This window comes from Ahaetulla prasina, chromosome 1, assembly GCF_028640845.1.
Source record: "Ahaetulla prasina isolate Xishuangbanna chromosome 1, ASM2864084v1, whole genome shotgun sequence".
Taxonomy (NCBI): Eukaryota; Metazoa; Chordata; class Lepidosauria; order Squamata; family Colubridae; genus Ahaetulla; species Ahaetulla prasina.
This window is the reverse complement of record NC_080539.1, coordinates 188,421,872-188,436,266: the sequence shown is the minus strand read 5'-3', so window position 1 is coordinate 188,436,266 and position 14,395 is coordinate 188,421,872. Positions and strand designations below refer to the sequence as shown.

The 14,395-nt window shown below is 40.1% G+C and overlaps 1 protein-coding gene across 2 annotated transcripts; it reads left to right on the top strand.

Moving 5' to 3' along the window:
* The first annotated feature begins 5,850 nt into the window (after positions 1–5,850).
* ARL4C (ADP ribosylation factor like GTPase 4C) lies at positions 5,851–9,585 on the top strand. Of its 2 annotated transcripts, XM_058185311.1 has the most exons (2): positions 5,851–6,296; positions 6,448–9,585. In XM_058185311.1, exon 2 carries the CDS (start codon positions 6,463–6,465, stop codon positions 6,988–6,990), a length of 528 nt encoding a protein of 175 aa, XP_058041294.1. In that variant the 5' UTR covers positions 5,851–6,296; positions 6,448–6,462; the 3' UTR covers positions 6,991–9,585. The 2 variants fall into 2 exon arrangements, with proteins under 2 accessions (XP_058041294.1, XP_058041284.1); XM_058185301.1 differs by having other exon boundaries at positions 5,857–9,585.
* The last annotated feature ends 4,810 nt before the right edge of the window (positions 9,586–14,395 follow it).

Genomic DNA, 14,395 nt, shown 5'->3' with positions numbered 1-14,395 from the left:
AGCTCTCTCTAACTTAATGCAGCCTACTCAGATACCTCTGACAGAGCTGTATCCTAACAATGTCTGGAATGGAGCAGAAAGTTGATGCAGTTGGACAGTTGCAACTGCAACTGTCCAACTAATGATGGGTTCATTAGTTGGACAGTTGACATACTGAAGTTAAAAATTCTACAGTGATTCAGGCCCAGGGCTTTATTTCCTACAAAACATAATATTCCTTTTTGTATTTTTGATGGTATTTATTTAACAAAATAACAGAATAACAGAGTGGGCAGGGTCCTTGGAAGTCTTCTAGTCCAACCCCCTGCACAAGAGGAGACTTTATACAATTCTGAAAAAAATGGCTGTCCAATTTCTTAAAAACTACGGATGGAGCATCCACAGCTTCTAAAGGCATTGCATTCCACTAGTTAATGGTTCTCATTGTCAGGAAATTTCTCCTTAATTTTAGGTTGCTTCTCTCCTTGATTAGTTTTCACTGCTTCTTGTCCTGCCTTCTGGTGCTTCGAAAAATAGGTTGACCCCTCAAACATTGGAATACTGCTATCATGTCACCCCAGTTCTTTTTTTCACTAGATTAGACAGATCCAATTCCTGTAACCATTCTTCATATATTTTGGCCTCCTCACCCCTAATCATATTTGTTGTTCTTCTCTATGTTCGTTCCAGAGTCTCAACATTTTTTTTTATATTGTAGTGACCAAAACTGGATGCAATATTCCAACTATGGTGTTACCAATGCATTATAAAGTGATACTAGAACTTCACGTGGTCTTGATTCTATCCCTCTGTTAATTCAACCTAAGATTGCATTGGCTTTTTTGGCGGCTGCAGCACAAATTTTGATACTGCATTTGTGCTATAACAATCCCCATTACATGAAATAGCTCCCCACTGTATGAATAACTCCTATAAGTTGTTTCTTCAGACATAACTGGTGACACTTGCAATTTGTTCTTCCAAGACAGAGTGCACTGAGAAAAGAAAGGAGCTGGCATTTAGCAGGAGAATATTTTCTATTTGTGCAGCATATTTCTCCCCTCATTTACTATTATTAGTGACTATTTTGTCAGCATTTTTGTTGCACCTCAAGATGTACTTGTTAAAATCTGAAAATTTTGGTTATGCAATAGAATTAGAGAAATGGCAACAACTATGGGAAAGGAATTATAAATTGACAATGGCAACTGCATATAAAAAAAATTTATATAAAATATTTTATAGATGGTACATCCCACCAGAAAGGCTAGCAAAAATGTTTAAAGATAAATCAGCTAAATGTTGGAAATGCTCGCATTTGCCAGGATCATATTATCATATGTGGTGGACATGTACAGAAGCACAAAACTATTGGTTTAGAATGCAGACATGGTTAAAGGAAATGCTACAAAATCTATAGAATTAAAGCCAGAGATTTTCTTATTGGGTATTTTGCCAGAAAGATATAGCAAAGAAGAAATGTATTTAATTATTCACGTAATAACAACAGCAAGAATTGTATTTGCGCAAAATTGGAACTTAGTAATAAAAAGATTAGTAATAAAAATTTTTAGACTGTGCGGAAATGAATAGATTAACTTTAAGAATAAAAGATAAAGAGGAATCGGTATATTTCAAGACATGGGAAAGATTCTATGTATGGTTAGAAAAGAGACAGAAATAAAGGATGGTAGATAGATAAACAATGTTAATAAATGGAAACTAAATGAGAGGAACGACAATGAAGAAATAGATACTCAGATATCGCCAGAGTAAATGGAAAAGGGGGATGGGGCGGAAGAAGAGAAGATTATAAATATAAATGTACAATTATGAAATGATAGATTGGGTAAAATAGACAATAAATTGAAAAGAAAGTATATACTATCAGAAGATTGGAGTTGTTCAGTTATTGAACAAGGGAAATATCATACAACAAAGAAGAAAGAAAAAAGAGAGGAATAGAGGGTAAGATAGAGGAGGTGAAGGTGAGAGAGGAATGGAGGAGAGGAAGATAAGTTAGGAGAGAAGGTGAGAAAGGAGGGAAAGAGTAGAGGAGTGGGGAAGAGTTAGGGGAAGTAGGTATGAGGAGGGAGAGGAGGAGGAAGAAGGTAGGAAAGAAGAAGGAGGAGGGAGGGAAAAGAGGAGCAGAAGGTTTGTTGTAAAACGGGGGGAAGAAAGGGTAGAAGAGCAACTTCAAATGCAATTAAAATGTTTTATTTTTGTGCTTTCTTTAGAGAGAATATGTACGATTATCTATAAATAAGAAAATGTACATTTAATATATAAGAAAATAAAAAATAAAAAAACTTTTTTATTTTACAATAAAAAATAAAAAAGGGGAGGACGTGACCTTTTAGAGATAATAGGATTAACCCACCATCATTGAAATAGTAAAAAACACAAGGCTCACCTCATTACACAACCCTCTGGAGCATCTCAATCACAAAATCCCAGAACCCTACAGTAGAATAGAATAGAATAGAATAGAATAGAATAGAATAGAATAGAATAGAATAGAATAGAATAGAATAGAATTTTTTATTGGCCAAGTGTGATTGGACACACAAAGAATTTGCCTTGGTGCATTGCTCTCAGTGTACATAAAGGAAAAGATACCTTCATCAAGGTACAACATTTACAACACAAATGATGGTCAATGTATCAATATAAATCATAAGGATTACCAGCAACAAAGTTACAGTCATACAGTCATAAGTGGAAAGAGATTGGTGATGGGAATGATAAGAAGATTAATAGTAGTGCAGATTTAGTAAATAGTTTGACAGTGTTGAGGGAAATTATTTGTTTAGCAGAGTGATGGCCTTCGGAAAAAAACTGTTCTTGTGTCTAGTTGTTCTGGTGTGCAGTGCTTTATAGCGTCGTTTTGAGAGTAGGAGTTGAAACAGTTTATGTCCAAGATGTGAGGGATCTGTAAATACTTTCACGGCTCTCTTCTTGATTCGTGCAGTATACAGGTCCTCAATTGGAAGGCAGGTTGGTAGCAATTATTTTTTCTGCAGTTCTAATTATCCTCTGAAGTCTGTGTCTTTCTTGTTGGGTTGCAGAACCGAACCAGACAATTATAGAGGTGCAAATGACAGACTCAATAATAATAGCAATAGCATTTAGACTTATATACTGCTTCACAGTGCTTTACAGCTCTCTCTAAGCAGTTTAGAGTCAGCATATTGCCTCCAACAATCTGGGTCCTCATTTTATCAACCTCGGAAGGATGGAAGGCTGAGTCAGCCTCGAGCCTTGAACTGCCAAACTGCTGGCAGCCGGTGATCAGCAGAAGTAGCCTGCAGTACTGCATTCTAACCACTGTGCCACCATGGCTATAAAAATCCATCCACTCAACCAGCCAATTGGTCAGCCGTCCCATGTTGCTGTCACTGAAGTTTCTGGAAACCAAATAAACAAAGACCTTATTTCTGTTGTTTCTTGCCCGCTCTCACTGTAGCCGGGGTCTGCTTATCTGCTTCCGAACGCTGAAGAATGTCCTCCCGGCCCCAGCCCTGGCTCCATGCCCAGACAGGCTGAAGAAGAGCAAGTATCTCCAGCCCCCAGCTCTGGCTCCATGCCCAGGCAAACGGAGCAACTAGACCCCTCCCCCTCCTCCACAGCATGTGAGCCTGAGGAAGGTCAATTACCAACAGCTGCCGATTGGAGTGACCCTCGTGTCAGAAGACTTGATAGGTGGAGGCAACAGAAGGAAGGGAGGGGCAGGCCTGGATAAGTGCTGAGTCATGGAGCCACACCCCATGGCCTATATAAAGGATCTGCTTTCTGGCATTCTCTGAGTCAGGCAAAGTCTAAACATATCTTGCTGAAGTCACTTTCTGGTCTCCTGCCTGCCCTGAGGACTTTGCTAGGACTTTGGCAGAGCTGCAGAGGCACACCTGATTCGGATTTCCCTGACCCGGCCGTCAGCGGAGGAGTGGGACACGACAATTTCCTTGTAGCCAGCCTCCATTTTATTTCCAGCATTTTTCTCCTGGTTTGGAACCAGACTGGATTTTTCTTCCCATATTCTGTTGCCGGCTGCCTCCGACTCAGCGTGCAGCTGTTTGTTCACTGCACTGATGTTTTGCTGATGTTTTCCTTGTTACCCCCAATTTCTTCTTTTCCTTTTTCCTTTCTATCTTCCTTATCTATCTTTCTGCTCCTTTTCCCCTTCTCCTTATACTTTCCAACTTAATTTAGTAGCTTTTCTAACTGACCTGCTGCTTCTTCTTCCACTGCCACCATCTTGGACTCAAATCTTTCTGTACAGTTTTCCTTTTAAACTAGGTACTTTGCAGCTTGTATTCTTGCATTTCCCACTCTGAAGACCTGACTAATTTTTGCCTATGTGTCTATCTTACATTCTCCCTTTATGCTACCATTTCCACTGCAGGTTTTTTTTGGCAGGCTTCTTTTTCTATTCAGTAAGTTTTCACTGTAGAGCAGATTCTGTACCTGAAAATTCATCATATTGATACACTTGTCAATCCACATTACTAGCAGCTCATTTGCATGAATAATTCTTTCAATTTGTGAAAAGCCCCTACCCCTACCCCAGAGGAATGAAATATTATGGGAAATATTAAAAAAGGCAGAATACTATATTTCCCTAAAGGAGAAATGAAGAAACATGTTTTTAGAAGCAGGAAGCCACCCCCAAGTCCTTCTTAATAGCCCACAGCACATGCCAGCACTTAAGAGATAAAGAGCTTGTTGAAAGAGGAAGACAACTATCTAGATAACTCCATTCATAAGCAAAGCAAATACTTCAGGCAGAAATCCATTCAAGACAGGATATTTTGAACCTGCTTATAGCAAAGTTTGACAGCTAACAAAAGCAGAGTGATAGGATTAGAAGCATCCCCAAGATCCAACACAGGACAAAAGCCATTAGCCACAATAGGAATTGCTCAATACCCTTTCAGAACACAAGTTCCTTCATTGCACCACCCCCAGAACAGTCCAGACTTCAAAGTCACATAGAACCTTTAAAGATCCATCCACTCATTCAACCCGTTGTTCAGCTGACCCAGAACTGTCTTTGTGGTTCTGTTCAATAAATCACCTTTCCAATCAGCCTCCATGTTGTTTCCAGTGCCTTTCTCCCAGCTTAGAACTGAACCAGATGGATTTTCCTTCCAATAAATTTTATCTTTCCATGCAGGAAAATTGGTTGAAAGCATAACGTCTTAATGAGCTTGGAAGGCTGGATCAGCATTGTTAGGCTTGGAGAAACAGAGGATGGGTGTGAGCCAACCAGAAACATCCAGACAATATGCCGGCTGGAGAACGTTTTTATCTTACAGGATGGAGGCAGCCTAAAGGTCTTTGGGCCCTCCTGTTTTAGAGAGCCACGGTGAGATCTTTCAGAATCATAGTCGGGAAAAGTCATGCACTCAACCATAAATCATCACCCTTTCCGGCGTCTAAAGAAGCGAGTACTGTTTCCAATCATACTGTACGTGGGATTTCATACTTCTGTTAATTCTTTTGAACACACTGGTATTTTACAGGCAGAACTGTATTTCTTTATGATATGGTAGATGATATTTCTATATGATGTGTATTTCTATATGAAAATATGACTTCCCCAGGCGCACGCGACCCCTTTCCAAACGAAACCAAGCTACGTTTTTCGTCGAATTTCGCATCTGGAAAAGACCAATTTAAAGAAAGTAGTCATGGATCGAGCGAAAGACGGCTGGATGAACAAGGCCAAGGAAGGCGGGGGCCTCGAAAGAAGAACGTCTCCTCCTCCTCCCCCAGTTCCGTTGCCCTTTAAAAGCTCCTCCCTCCCTCCTCCCCTGCTTACTTCGCAGGGCTTTGATTGATTGAGCTGCAGTTGCTACGTTGGTAGCTTTTGTGGGAGGTCCTATTGGAGCTTCCTCCCAGGCAGATCGCAGGGGGAGGAGGCTCTCTCTCGCCAGAAGGTGGGCCTAAAAGGAGGGCGCCACTTCCTGCCTGAAAATGAATGAGTCCACGGGGAAGGAGGTAGTTCCCCTCTTGATCAATTCATCTGAACAGTTGATCCAGGAGAAAACCCAGCTCTTTTTCTATCCAGGCGAAAAATAGCAAAGATTTGCACGGAGAACCACCTTTGTTCTGCAGTTCTGAACAACTTGCCTTTGCAACCTCGAAGTTGCCTTTGCTGCTCGGTCCTCATTCCAGGCGGCGCGATCACGGCAATCGTGGGCTGCTTGAGCTGATCTCCATTGCTTCCCCACCCCCTCTTCTGTCTCGCGCTTTCTGTCTTGTAAGATCCGGATTGTTCCTGATCTCCAACGACGTATCTGGAATAGTTTCTGCGGGTGAGTGTGCATTTTAAAATCACAACCTAATCAGGATCTAATACCGACTAACAAGGTAAAGGGCTTAAACGGAATCAGCAAAGATTTTTCTGCTGCTGAGTCATCCATCAATACCATGGGAAACATTTCATCCAATATCTCTGCCTTTCAGTCTCTGCACATTGTCATGCTGGGTCTGGATTCTGCAGGCAAAACTACAGTGCTCTACAGGCTTAAATTCAACGAATTTGTTAACACGGTGCCTACCATTGGCTTCAACACTGAAAAAATCAAGCTAAGCAATGGAACTGCAAAGGGCATCAGCTGCCATTTTTGGGATGTAGGTGGGCAAGAGAAACTGAGGCCTCTGTGGAAATCCTATAGTCGTTGTACTGATGGTATCATTTATGTGGTGGACTCTGTTGATGTGGACAGGCTAGAAGAAGCCAAAACAGAGCTGCACAAAGTCACCAAGTTTGCAGAGAATCAAGGCACTCCCTTGTTAGTGATTGCCAACAAGCAAGACCTGCCAAAATCTTTGCCCGTGACAGAAATAGAAAAACAGTTGGCTCTTCATGAGCTAACTCCATCCACCACTTACCATATACAACCAGCCTGTGCGATCATTGGTGAGGGTCTCACAGAAGGTATGGACAAACTCTATGAGATGATTCTCAAGCGCAGAAAATCCTTAAAACAGAAAAGGAAACGATAGGCAAGAACAAACTGCATTCCATTAGATCATAGTCTGACTTGCTAGCTTGAAGTAGTTAAAAGTAGCAGTCAGATGCCCTTTTATATTATTTTCCATAGTATCAGAGTGTCCTTCAAATATGCTGATTTTTTACAAGTTCAGATGATAACATTATGCTGACTACCATTTGGGATGCTGGTCAGATGTATGCATGCCAGCCTATCACTTCCATCCTGCTCTCAGGCCCCATGAGCCAGTGGGATAAGAGAAGGCCTCTTCGTAATATTCTAGGACTAGAAGGCAGGCAAGCAGAAACTTTTCCTATCAGTTGCTTCTGACCTTGTGAACTTCAAATATGCAAGAGGCTCCCCTCATTCTTTGGACAATTCCTGTTTTTTAAATATATATAGCTAACGGGAGAAACTACACTGGGAGAGAAAAATCATAAAGCTTGATATGTCAGGGCAGGTCCCTGTTCTATTCAGATTAAGATTTGTCAAATGTACTTGTGGCTATTATCAAGATCAGCAAATATGTAATAGCTGAACGAATGAGGCTGGGCTACTTCCTGGAGTAATTTTTATGTGTTTGGAGGGAAGTAACTTGTGTTCCCTGTCATTTTGTTGAGTGTAAGGATATACATAGTGGGTGGACTGTTCTTTTTCTTTTTTTCCCCTGTATTGTCTTTTGGATAGGTTTTTAAAATTGGGTAGAGGGCTGTGTGTGTTATCATGTATTCCTATATTAAAAAACGAAGTTGGTGGTGTGCTGATGCACTTGAATTAAAAAATGTGAGCTGCTTGGATCATTTGTGACCAGTAGCTGCCTCTTGGTGCTGCTTTATAAGCATTACATTAGAAAACGTCTTTTCATAAGCCTAGACACTGTAGCAATAACCACTAAACAACTTTTTTAAAAATACCACGTCCTTGTAACTTTGAACTGTAGCCATATTGTGTTTCCAACATTTAATCTAACCAGACAATCTGACTCATAATTCAATTTATTACTTTATAATTAGATGGCTTTCATAATCCAAAGGATTGCAACTGTGAATAGCAGTGAAGGAAAATTCAGATTTGGGCTGTGGTGTAGAAGATGTAGAACCAAAAGGACAATCTGAACTTTCTGCTGAGAAAAATCCCCAGTCTAATAAATTAACATTCCTTCCTGTTTAAATCCATGGTTTACTGTTGTGATTGTCAAGAATATAGTAAGAAGTAAACATTAACAACACGTTAATATTAATTTTAAAAGTACAGGAAAATTGACATTCTTTATGAATACTTGCAGTAATAATGCAATCTGTACGTGTCTACCCAGTTGAATTATATCCAACTACTTACATTTATTAGGAATTAACCGTTTTATGTTATATAATAAAAATAAAAGCAAACCTCATTTATAGTATTTATTTGTGAATAAGGATGTATAGATCAAGCTCTAAGGCTAAAGTCTTACATAGGCTTATTTGGGAGCAATATCTATTGAACATGGACTTAGTTTTAATTGAGTCAATAATATTGACCTTGGAAAAAACCCCATTTCTAGAAAGAACAACAGAAAAATATAAGCTTACATTTCAAAACAAATTCCAATTAGTTGATTTTTTTATTAGCATTTTTCATTTTTCTATTAGTTCTTATAGGCAACCCTTTTTTTAAGAATGCAATGACCTCTCTCTTCCAGCTATATTATACTAGATTATTATCAGAAACCAGAGCTGCTGCTACTTTTTTCTTTGCCTTTTTATATTTAATACAGCTTCAGTTATTGAATATTTGTCATGCAGCTGTGAAAAGTACAGAAATCCTGCATGATACTGGCATCTGCTGCAATTCAGTTTCTTTACATGCTTGAGGAATTTATTTACATGAATGGAGAGTTTTCACTAATCCCCAGAGTGGGCTGGTCCCATTGTTTAAAAAGCATTGCTTTTTAAATGGTTAATTTTTTCCACTTACAATTCTCTCAGGCATGTTTGTTATTTCATACTGGAAAAAGAAAGCGAAAGAATATATTTAATCCAATTTTGAAGCTAAATGCTGTAAATTTTACAATATGGTTTAGGAATGAATTGCTGTTCATAATCAAATTGTATCAGAAGGGAGAGATAGTTTTGGATTCTTTTTTATTCACAAAATGTATTTCTTGCAAATATTAGAAAAACAAAATTTATTCTGCTTTGTCAGATCAAGTTGTACAGGTGTTAAATTACTGCAGTTAAGCCTTGCCAGACATACTAGGTATTAAATATGCTAGTCTCTTTAGTGGATTAATTTTGGTAGCACAGAAATATGGATCATTTTGAGTTACACACAGTTAGAAACACTGCCATGCATATTATTTTTAAAGTCAGACTTTCTTGTACTCTTCAAAAATATTCCTGGCTAGTATCTTTATGAATTATCTGAGCAAAAGAGAATACCTGAAGATATATCATGGTTTAAAATGTTGCTTTTAAGGTATTGTGTAAGCCTCATTTCTAAGGCAGATTTGTCCTAGTTTAAATATTTTGTTCTCTTCAATAATGTTTGTGGAGAATGTTATCAAATGCTACAAGACACTAGTCTCATTTTCTTCATGATGCACCAATTAAAGTATTCCAACAAAATATTTCTGGATAGTGTTGTTTTCATTCCACTGTATTTTGTCGGGTCCTTGTTTTGTAATGCATACAAGAATCTGCAAACCCAAAATCATTTCATAAACTATAAGCATTGGGCTATAATAGAGGAAGATTCCTGAACATGAATAACTTTTTGGTCTAGCCTTGTCCCTCCCCCAAGGTTTCTGGGGTTTGTATACTAAGCTAAGACAAATCAAACCAGATTAGTATGCAATGTGAATACTGTCAAAAGAAAAATATTCACTGAATTATTTGTGAAATGTTTGACTATTCAGCTTTTAAAATCCTGAAACGGAAAACTAACTACACTTCAGCTAAATCCAAGCATTAATTTAAAATATGACTAGTATTGAAGGTCTAATAACACTTTCCATATGAATAATGTTATTTTCAAAGAAGAAACAGGGATATTTTGAATGTTAGGGAATAGAACTTAGTTTTACTTTTTTTCAAATTAAAATAATACCTCCAAATATTTCAAAAGACATGCTTCCTACATTTAAATTTATGGATACAAATTTACAGATACTGGAACTGATTTTTGATTTCCTAGTGTAATTTGCAATCTTGGGATTTCCTGCTGCAGCCTATTAAAATAATACCCCAGTCTTGAGTTCAGCCAAGATTAATTTTCCCTTCTGCTGCTTAAGTGTATCATCCAATATCTAGGTTCCTATAGGAAAATTTGCGCAGATAAGAGAGAGAGAGAGATATTTTTTGGTGTATGTGTGTCCTTTAAGAGGTCTGAGCTTGTTTTCTTGCAGACATTTCATTATCAGACTTGGTAATCAGTGCTAGAAGGGTATGGGATTTGCTCTTATTTTATAAACTAGTGGTTTGCCTTATTAGTGTTGGTAGGAGTGTTCTTGATAATTGATTAGGCTGCTGTTTACTGTTAGTTTCTTTGGCTGAGTTGATAGTTCCTTGATTGGGGTATTGTTTACTATATGATTATTGGTATAGAGCAGGGGTGTCAAACTCAAGGCCCGGGGGCTGGATCTGGCCCGTGGGGTGCTTAGATCTGGCTTGCGGGGCTGCCCTGGAAACAGTGAAGGACTGGCCCACAGTGCTTCTGCCAGCAAAAACGGGACTTAGGAGGGCTGCATACGGCCCTTTCGAGTTCAGTTTTTGCTGGTAGAGGGTTGCAGGAGGCCATCACAGCCGAAACAGCTCAGGAGTCCACTTTCGCTGGCAGAGTGCTCGGTCCACCACAGGCGCCCCTGACACGAGTGATGTTGAGCTGGCCACACCCACCCTGTCAAACACAACCCTGATGCGGCCCTCAATGAAATCAAGTTTCACATCCCTGATATAGAGTTAATCTCTGCTCATATGATTCTTGATTGGTGGTGAAGTGGCATTTTGGTCTTGTTTGTTTTTTAGCTTTTTCTTGAGTGGTATATAGATGTTGTTTATCTCTATGTGCCTGTTGATGATTGATTTGTCTGACTGCTAGGCTTCTCTAGTGTTTTTGGACTTGGCTTGGTCTAGAAATGCTCAGTTTTTCAGTTGGCTGAGAATTTCTGGAAGCCTGGCTTGATACTACCTTGTTGCTAATGAAATGTCTGCAAGAAAACATCCAAACTCAGAGAACACAAGTCCTCTAATCTATGAATATTCTCTTCCATTGGTATAGATATATATAGGCTTAACAGATGCATGTTTCTACATACAGTACAATGTTCTAATACATAGGATTTTAGACAAATCTAATTAGAAATAAATAAAATTAATAGAATTAATTTCATTTATAATTATCATTTTATTAGGTGATACATTTTCTTACTAATTACTTTCTATTGCGGCAATAAACCAGATTCAACATACTTTAAGAATTTTGTCATGTATTATATATTATATATATTATATATGTAGCTGTCAGGTGTGCCTCAGTTCAAAACGCAAGAAAGAAAACCTCCAACTCCATGTTTATAGAGAAAGGTACTATTACTGAGCATGAACTGATAGCAACGAAAAGAAAGCAAGATCTGAGGCAAAAGGCATGAAAATTACATACTGAAAGTATTTCCAAATCCCTCCCCCCAAGGACCTTGGCTGAATGTCCATTCCCCAGCTCCCCAAGGTGTCATGTTAGGTGCATCTTCAGATGGCCCCATCCATCTGGTATGCCAGAATGGTTGACCTTGACTGGCTATCAACAAGTCCATTCAGCTGCGCAGAAGATGATGAGAGTATTCCTCCCCTTTCCTCCTTTTTTGGTCACATCACGAGACATCTCCACCAGCTCGCTTCCCCTCAGCCAAATACCTATGCAGCCCCCCGTTACTATGGCAGCTGATAGCAAGCATCATACAGGCTGACATTAAGCCTTCCTGCAGAAGAGACATTAGTCCAAGGAAAGAAAACAAAGTAAAATGCACAGGGTAGATACCTCCCAAAAGTATCAAAACAAACAATACATATAGAATAATACAATCAAGGCCTATCAGGGTATTTGGAGTGGAATAACTAAAAGTTTTGGAGCTTCGACATCTCGCTTATTCACCCATTTGGATTGAGAGGAAGGGAAATGTTTCCAGGCCACCAAATACTGTACTTTCCCCCTATATTTTCTAGAATCAAGGATCTCTTCGACCTTGAAATGTTGTTCTCCTTCGATGAGGAGGGGAACTGGAGGGGCGGTTTGGTCCGAACGAATTGAGGTATGTTCAGGTTTCAATAAGCTAACTGGGTGGACCCTCCTGAGAGTTTTGGGTAGCTCTAACTGTACCATGACCAGGTTTACAACTCGTACAATAGGAAAAGGGCCTACATATTTAGGCCCAAGTTTTTTAGACTTTTGGGTAGTTTGTAGGTACTTAGCGGAGCGGAAAACCATATCCCCCACTTGGTAGTCCTTTGGCATAGCTCTTTTCTTGTCAGCCTGTTTCTTATGGGCTCGGTGAGCCTTGTCTAATGCCTTACGAGTTATGGGCCAGGTAAACTGGATTTGCTCAGTCCAATCCACCAAGGAAGGGATTTGAGATTTTTCCTGCATTAGTTCTGGGATGGGCACAAAGTCCTGACCAGACACCACCTTGAATGGAGTAAAACCAGTACTACTATGTATAGAGTTATTATAAGTGACCTCTGCAAATGGCAGTAAGTCTGCCCATTTATCTTGCTGATAATTTACATAACACCTGAGGTATTATTCTAGCACTGAGTTAGTCTTTTCACAAGCCCCATTTGTCTGAGGATGGGAGGAGCCTAACAAACTTAGGAACTCCCTCCAGAAGTGGGAGGTGAACTGAACCTTTTTGTCTGAAATTATTCATTCAGGAACACTGTGTAACCTATACACATGTTGAATAAACAGTTTAGCCAACACCTTCGATGAAGGAATCTTGGGGCATGATACAAAATGCAGCTGCTTGGAGAACAAGTCCGTAATCACCCAAATGATTGTATTTCCACTACTTTCGAGTAGTTCAACAATAATGTCCATGATTATCTCCTTCCAAGGGGCTCCAGATCTGGCAATGTTCTGGAGTAACCCAGGCGGCTTCCCAGGTGTCCTCTTGGCAGAAGCTCACACAGCTAGCAATGTATGCCTATGTCCTTCTTTAGCGAGGGCCACCAGAAGTGTCATTTAACTAAGTGTAATGTCTTTATGAACCCAAAATGCCCAGCAGCTTTTGCATTGTGGGCTTGTAACACTGCTCCCCTCAGACTGGCGCGGACGTACAACTTAGTATCCACCCATGTGAGACCATCATGAACAATACACTCGTTGGAGTGGGATAGGAACCAGTCATCAGTTTTTAGCGCTTCCTTTAACTGCTCACTTAAATCGGTGAATAGATTCAGGTCCCCCTTCCCCTGGGCTCTGGTGATAACGGGAGCAGCCAGCTGCTTCGAGAGAATAACTGGGCAGATTACTTCTGGCTGTGTGCTATTATATTAGGGCAATCTGCCATAAAATTCTTTCCCCCAGGAAGGAAGCGCAGAGAGAAATTAAACTGATTAAAGTGTTGTGCCCAACGGACTTGTTTGGGCAACAGCTTCCAGGGTGTTTTTAGGGCCTCTAGTTTCTTATAGTCTGTCCACACCTCAAAAGGGTGCTTTGCCCCTTCGAGGAAATGCCTCCAGGTTAACAGGGCCCATCGGACAGCAAAAGCTTCCTTCTCCCAGATTGCCCATCTCCTTTTGGTTTCAGTTAATTTACGGGAGGTGTAGGCACAGAGTTGTAAAGTTCCATCAGCATTTGCTTGAAGTAGCACCACCCCCACAGCCACATTGCTGGCGTCGGCCTGGACTACGAAAGGGGCCTCCGTGTCAGGATGTTTAAGGACTGGCTCGGCTGCAAACAATCGTTTCAGTTTCTCAAAAGCTGCCTGGCACTCCATGGTCCACTCTAGGGGCCAGCCAGGCTTTGGATTAGCCTGTCCTTTTGTTTTTAGGAGGTTGGTAATGGGTAATGCAATTTTTGGAAATGAGGGAATGAATTGTTGAACAGCACCAAGGCGGCCACTTGTGGCCTAGCTGGTTGGATGAAGCCCCGTTTTAGGTTTTTATCAATAATGTTCTGCAACTCCTCCAGCTCACGAGGCCGTGATAGCTCAGGCTGTTAGAAGCCTGTTATTAGAACACAGTAGCCTGCAATTACTGCAGGTTCAAGCCCGACCCAAGGTTGACTCAGCCTTCCATCCTTTATAAGGTAGGTAAAATGAGGACCCAGATTGTTGGGGGGGCAATAAGTTGACTTTGTAAAAAAAAATATACAAATAGAATGAGACTATTGCCTTATACACTGTAAGCTGCCCTGAGTCTTCGGAGAAGGGCGGGATATAAATG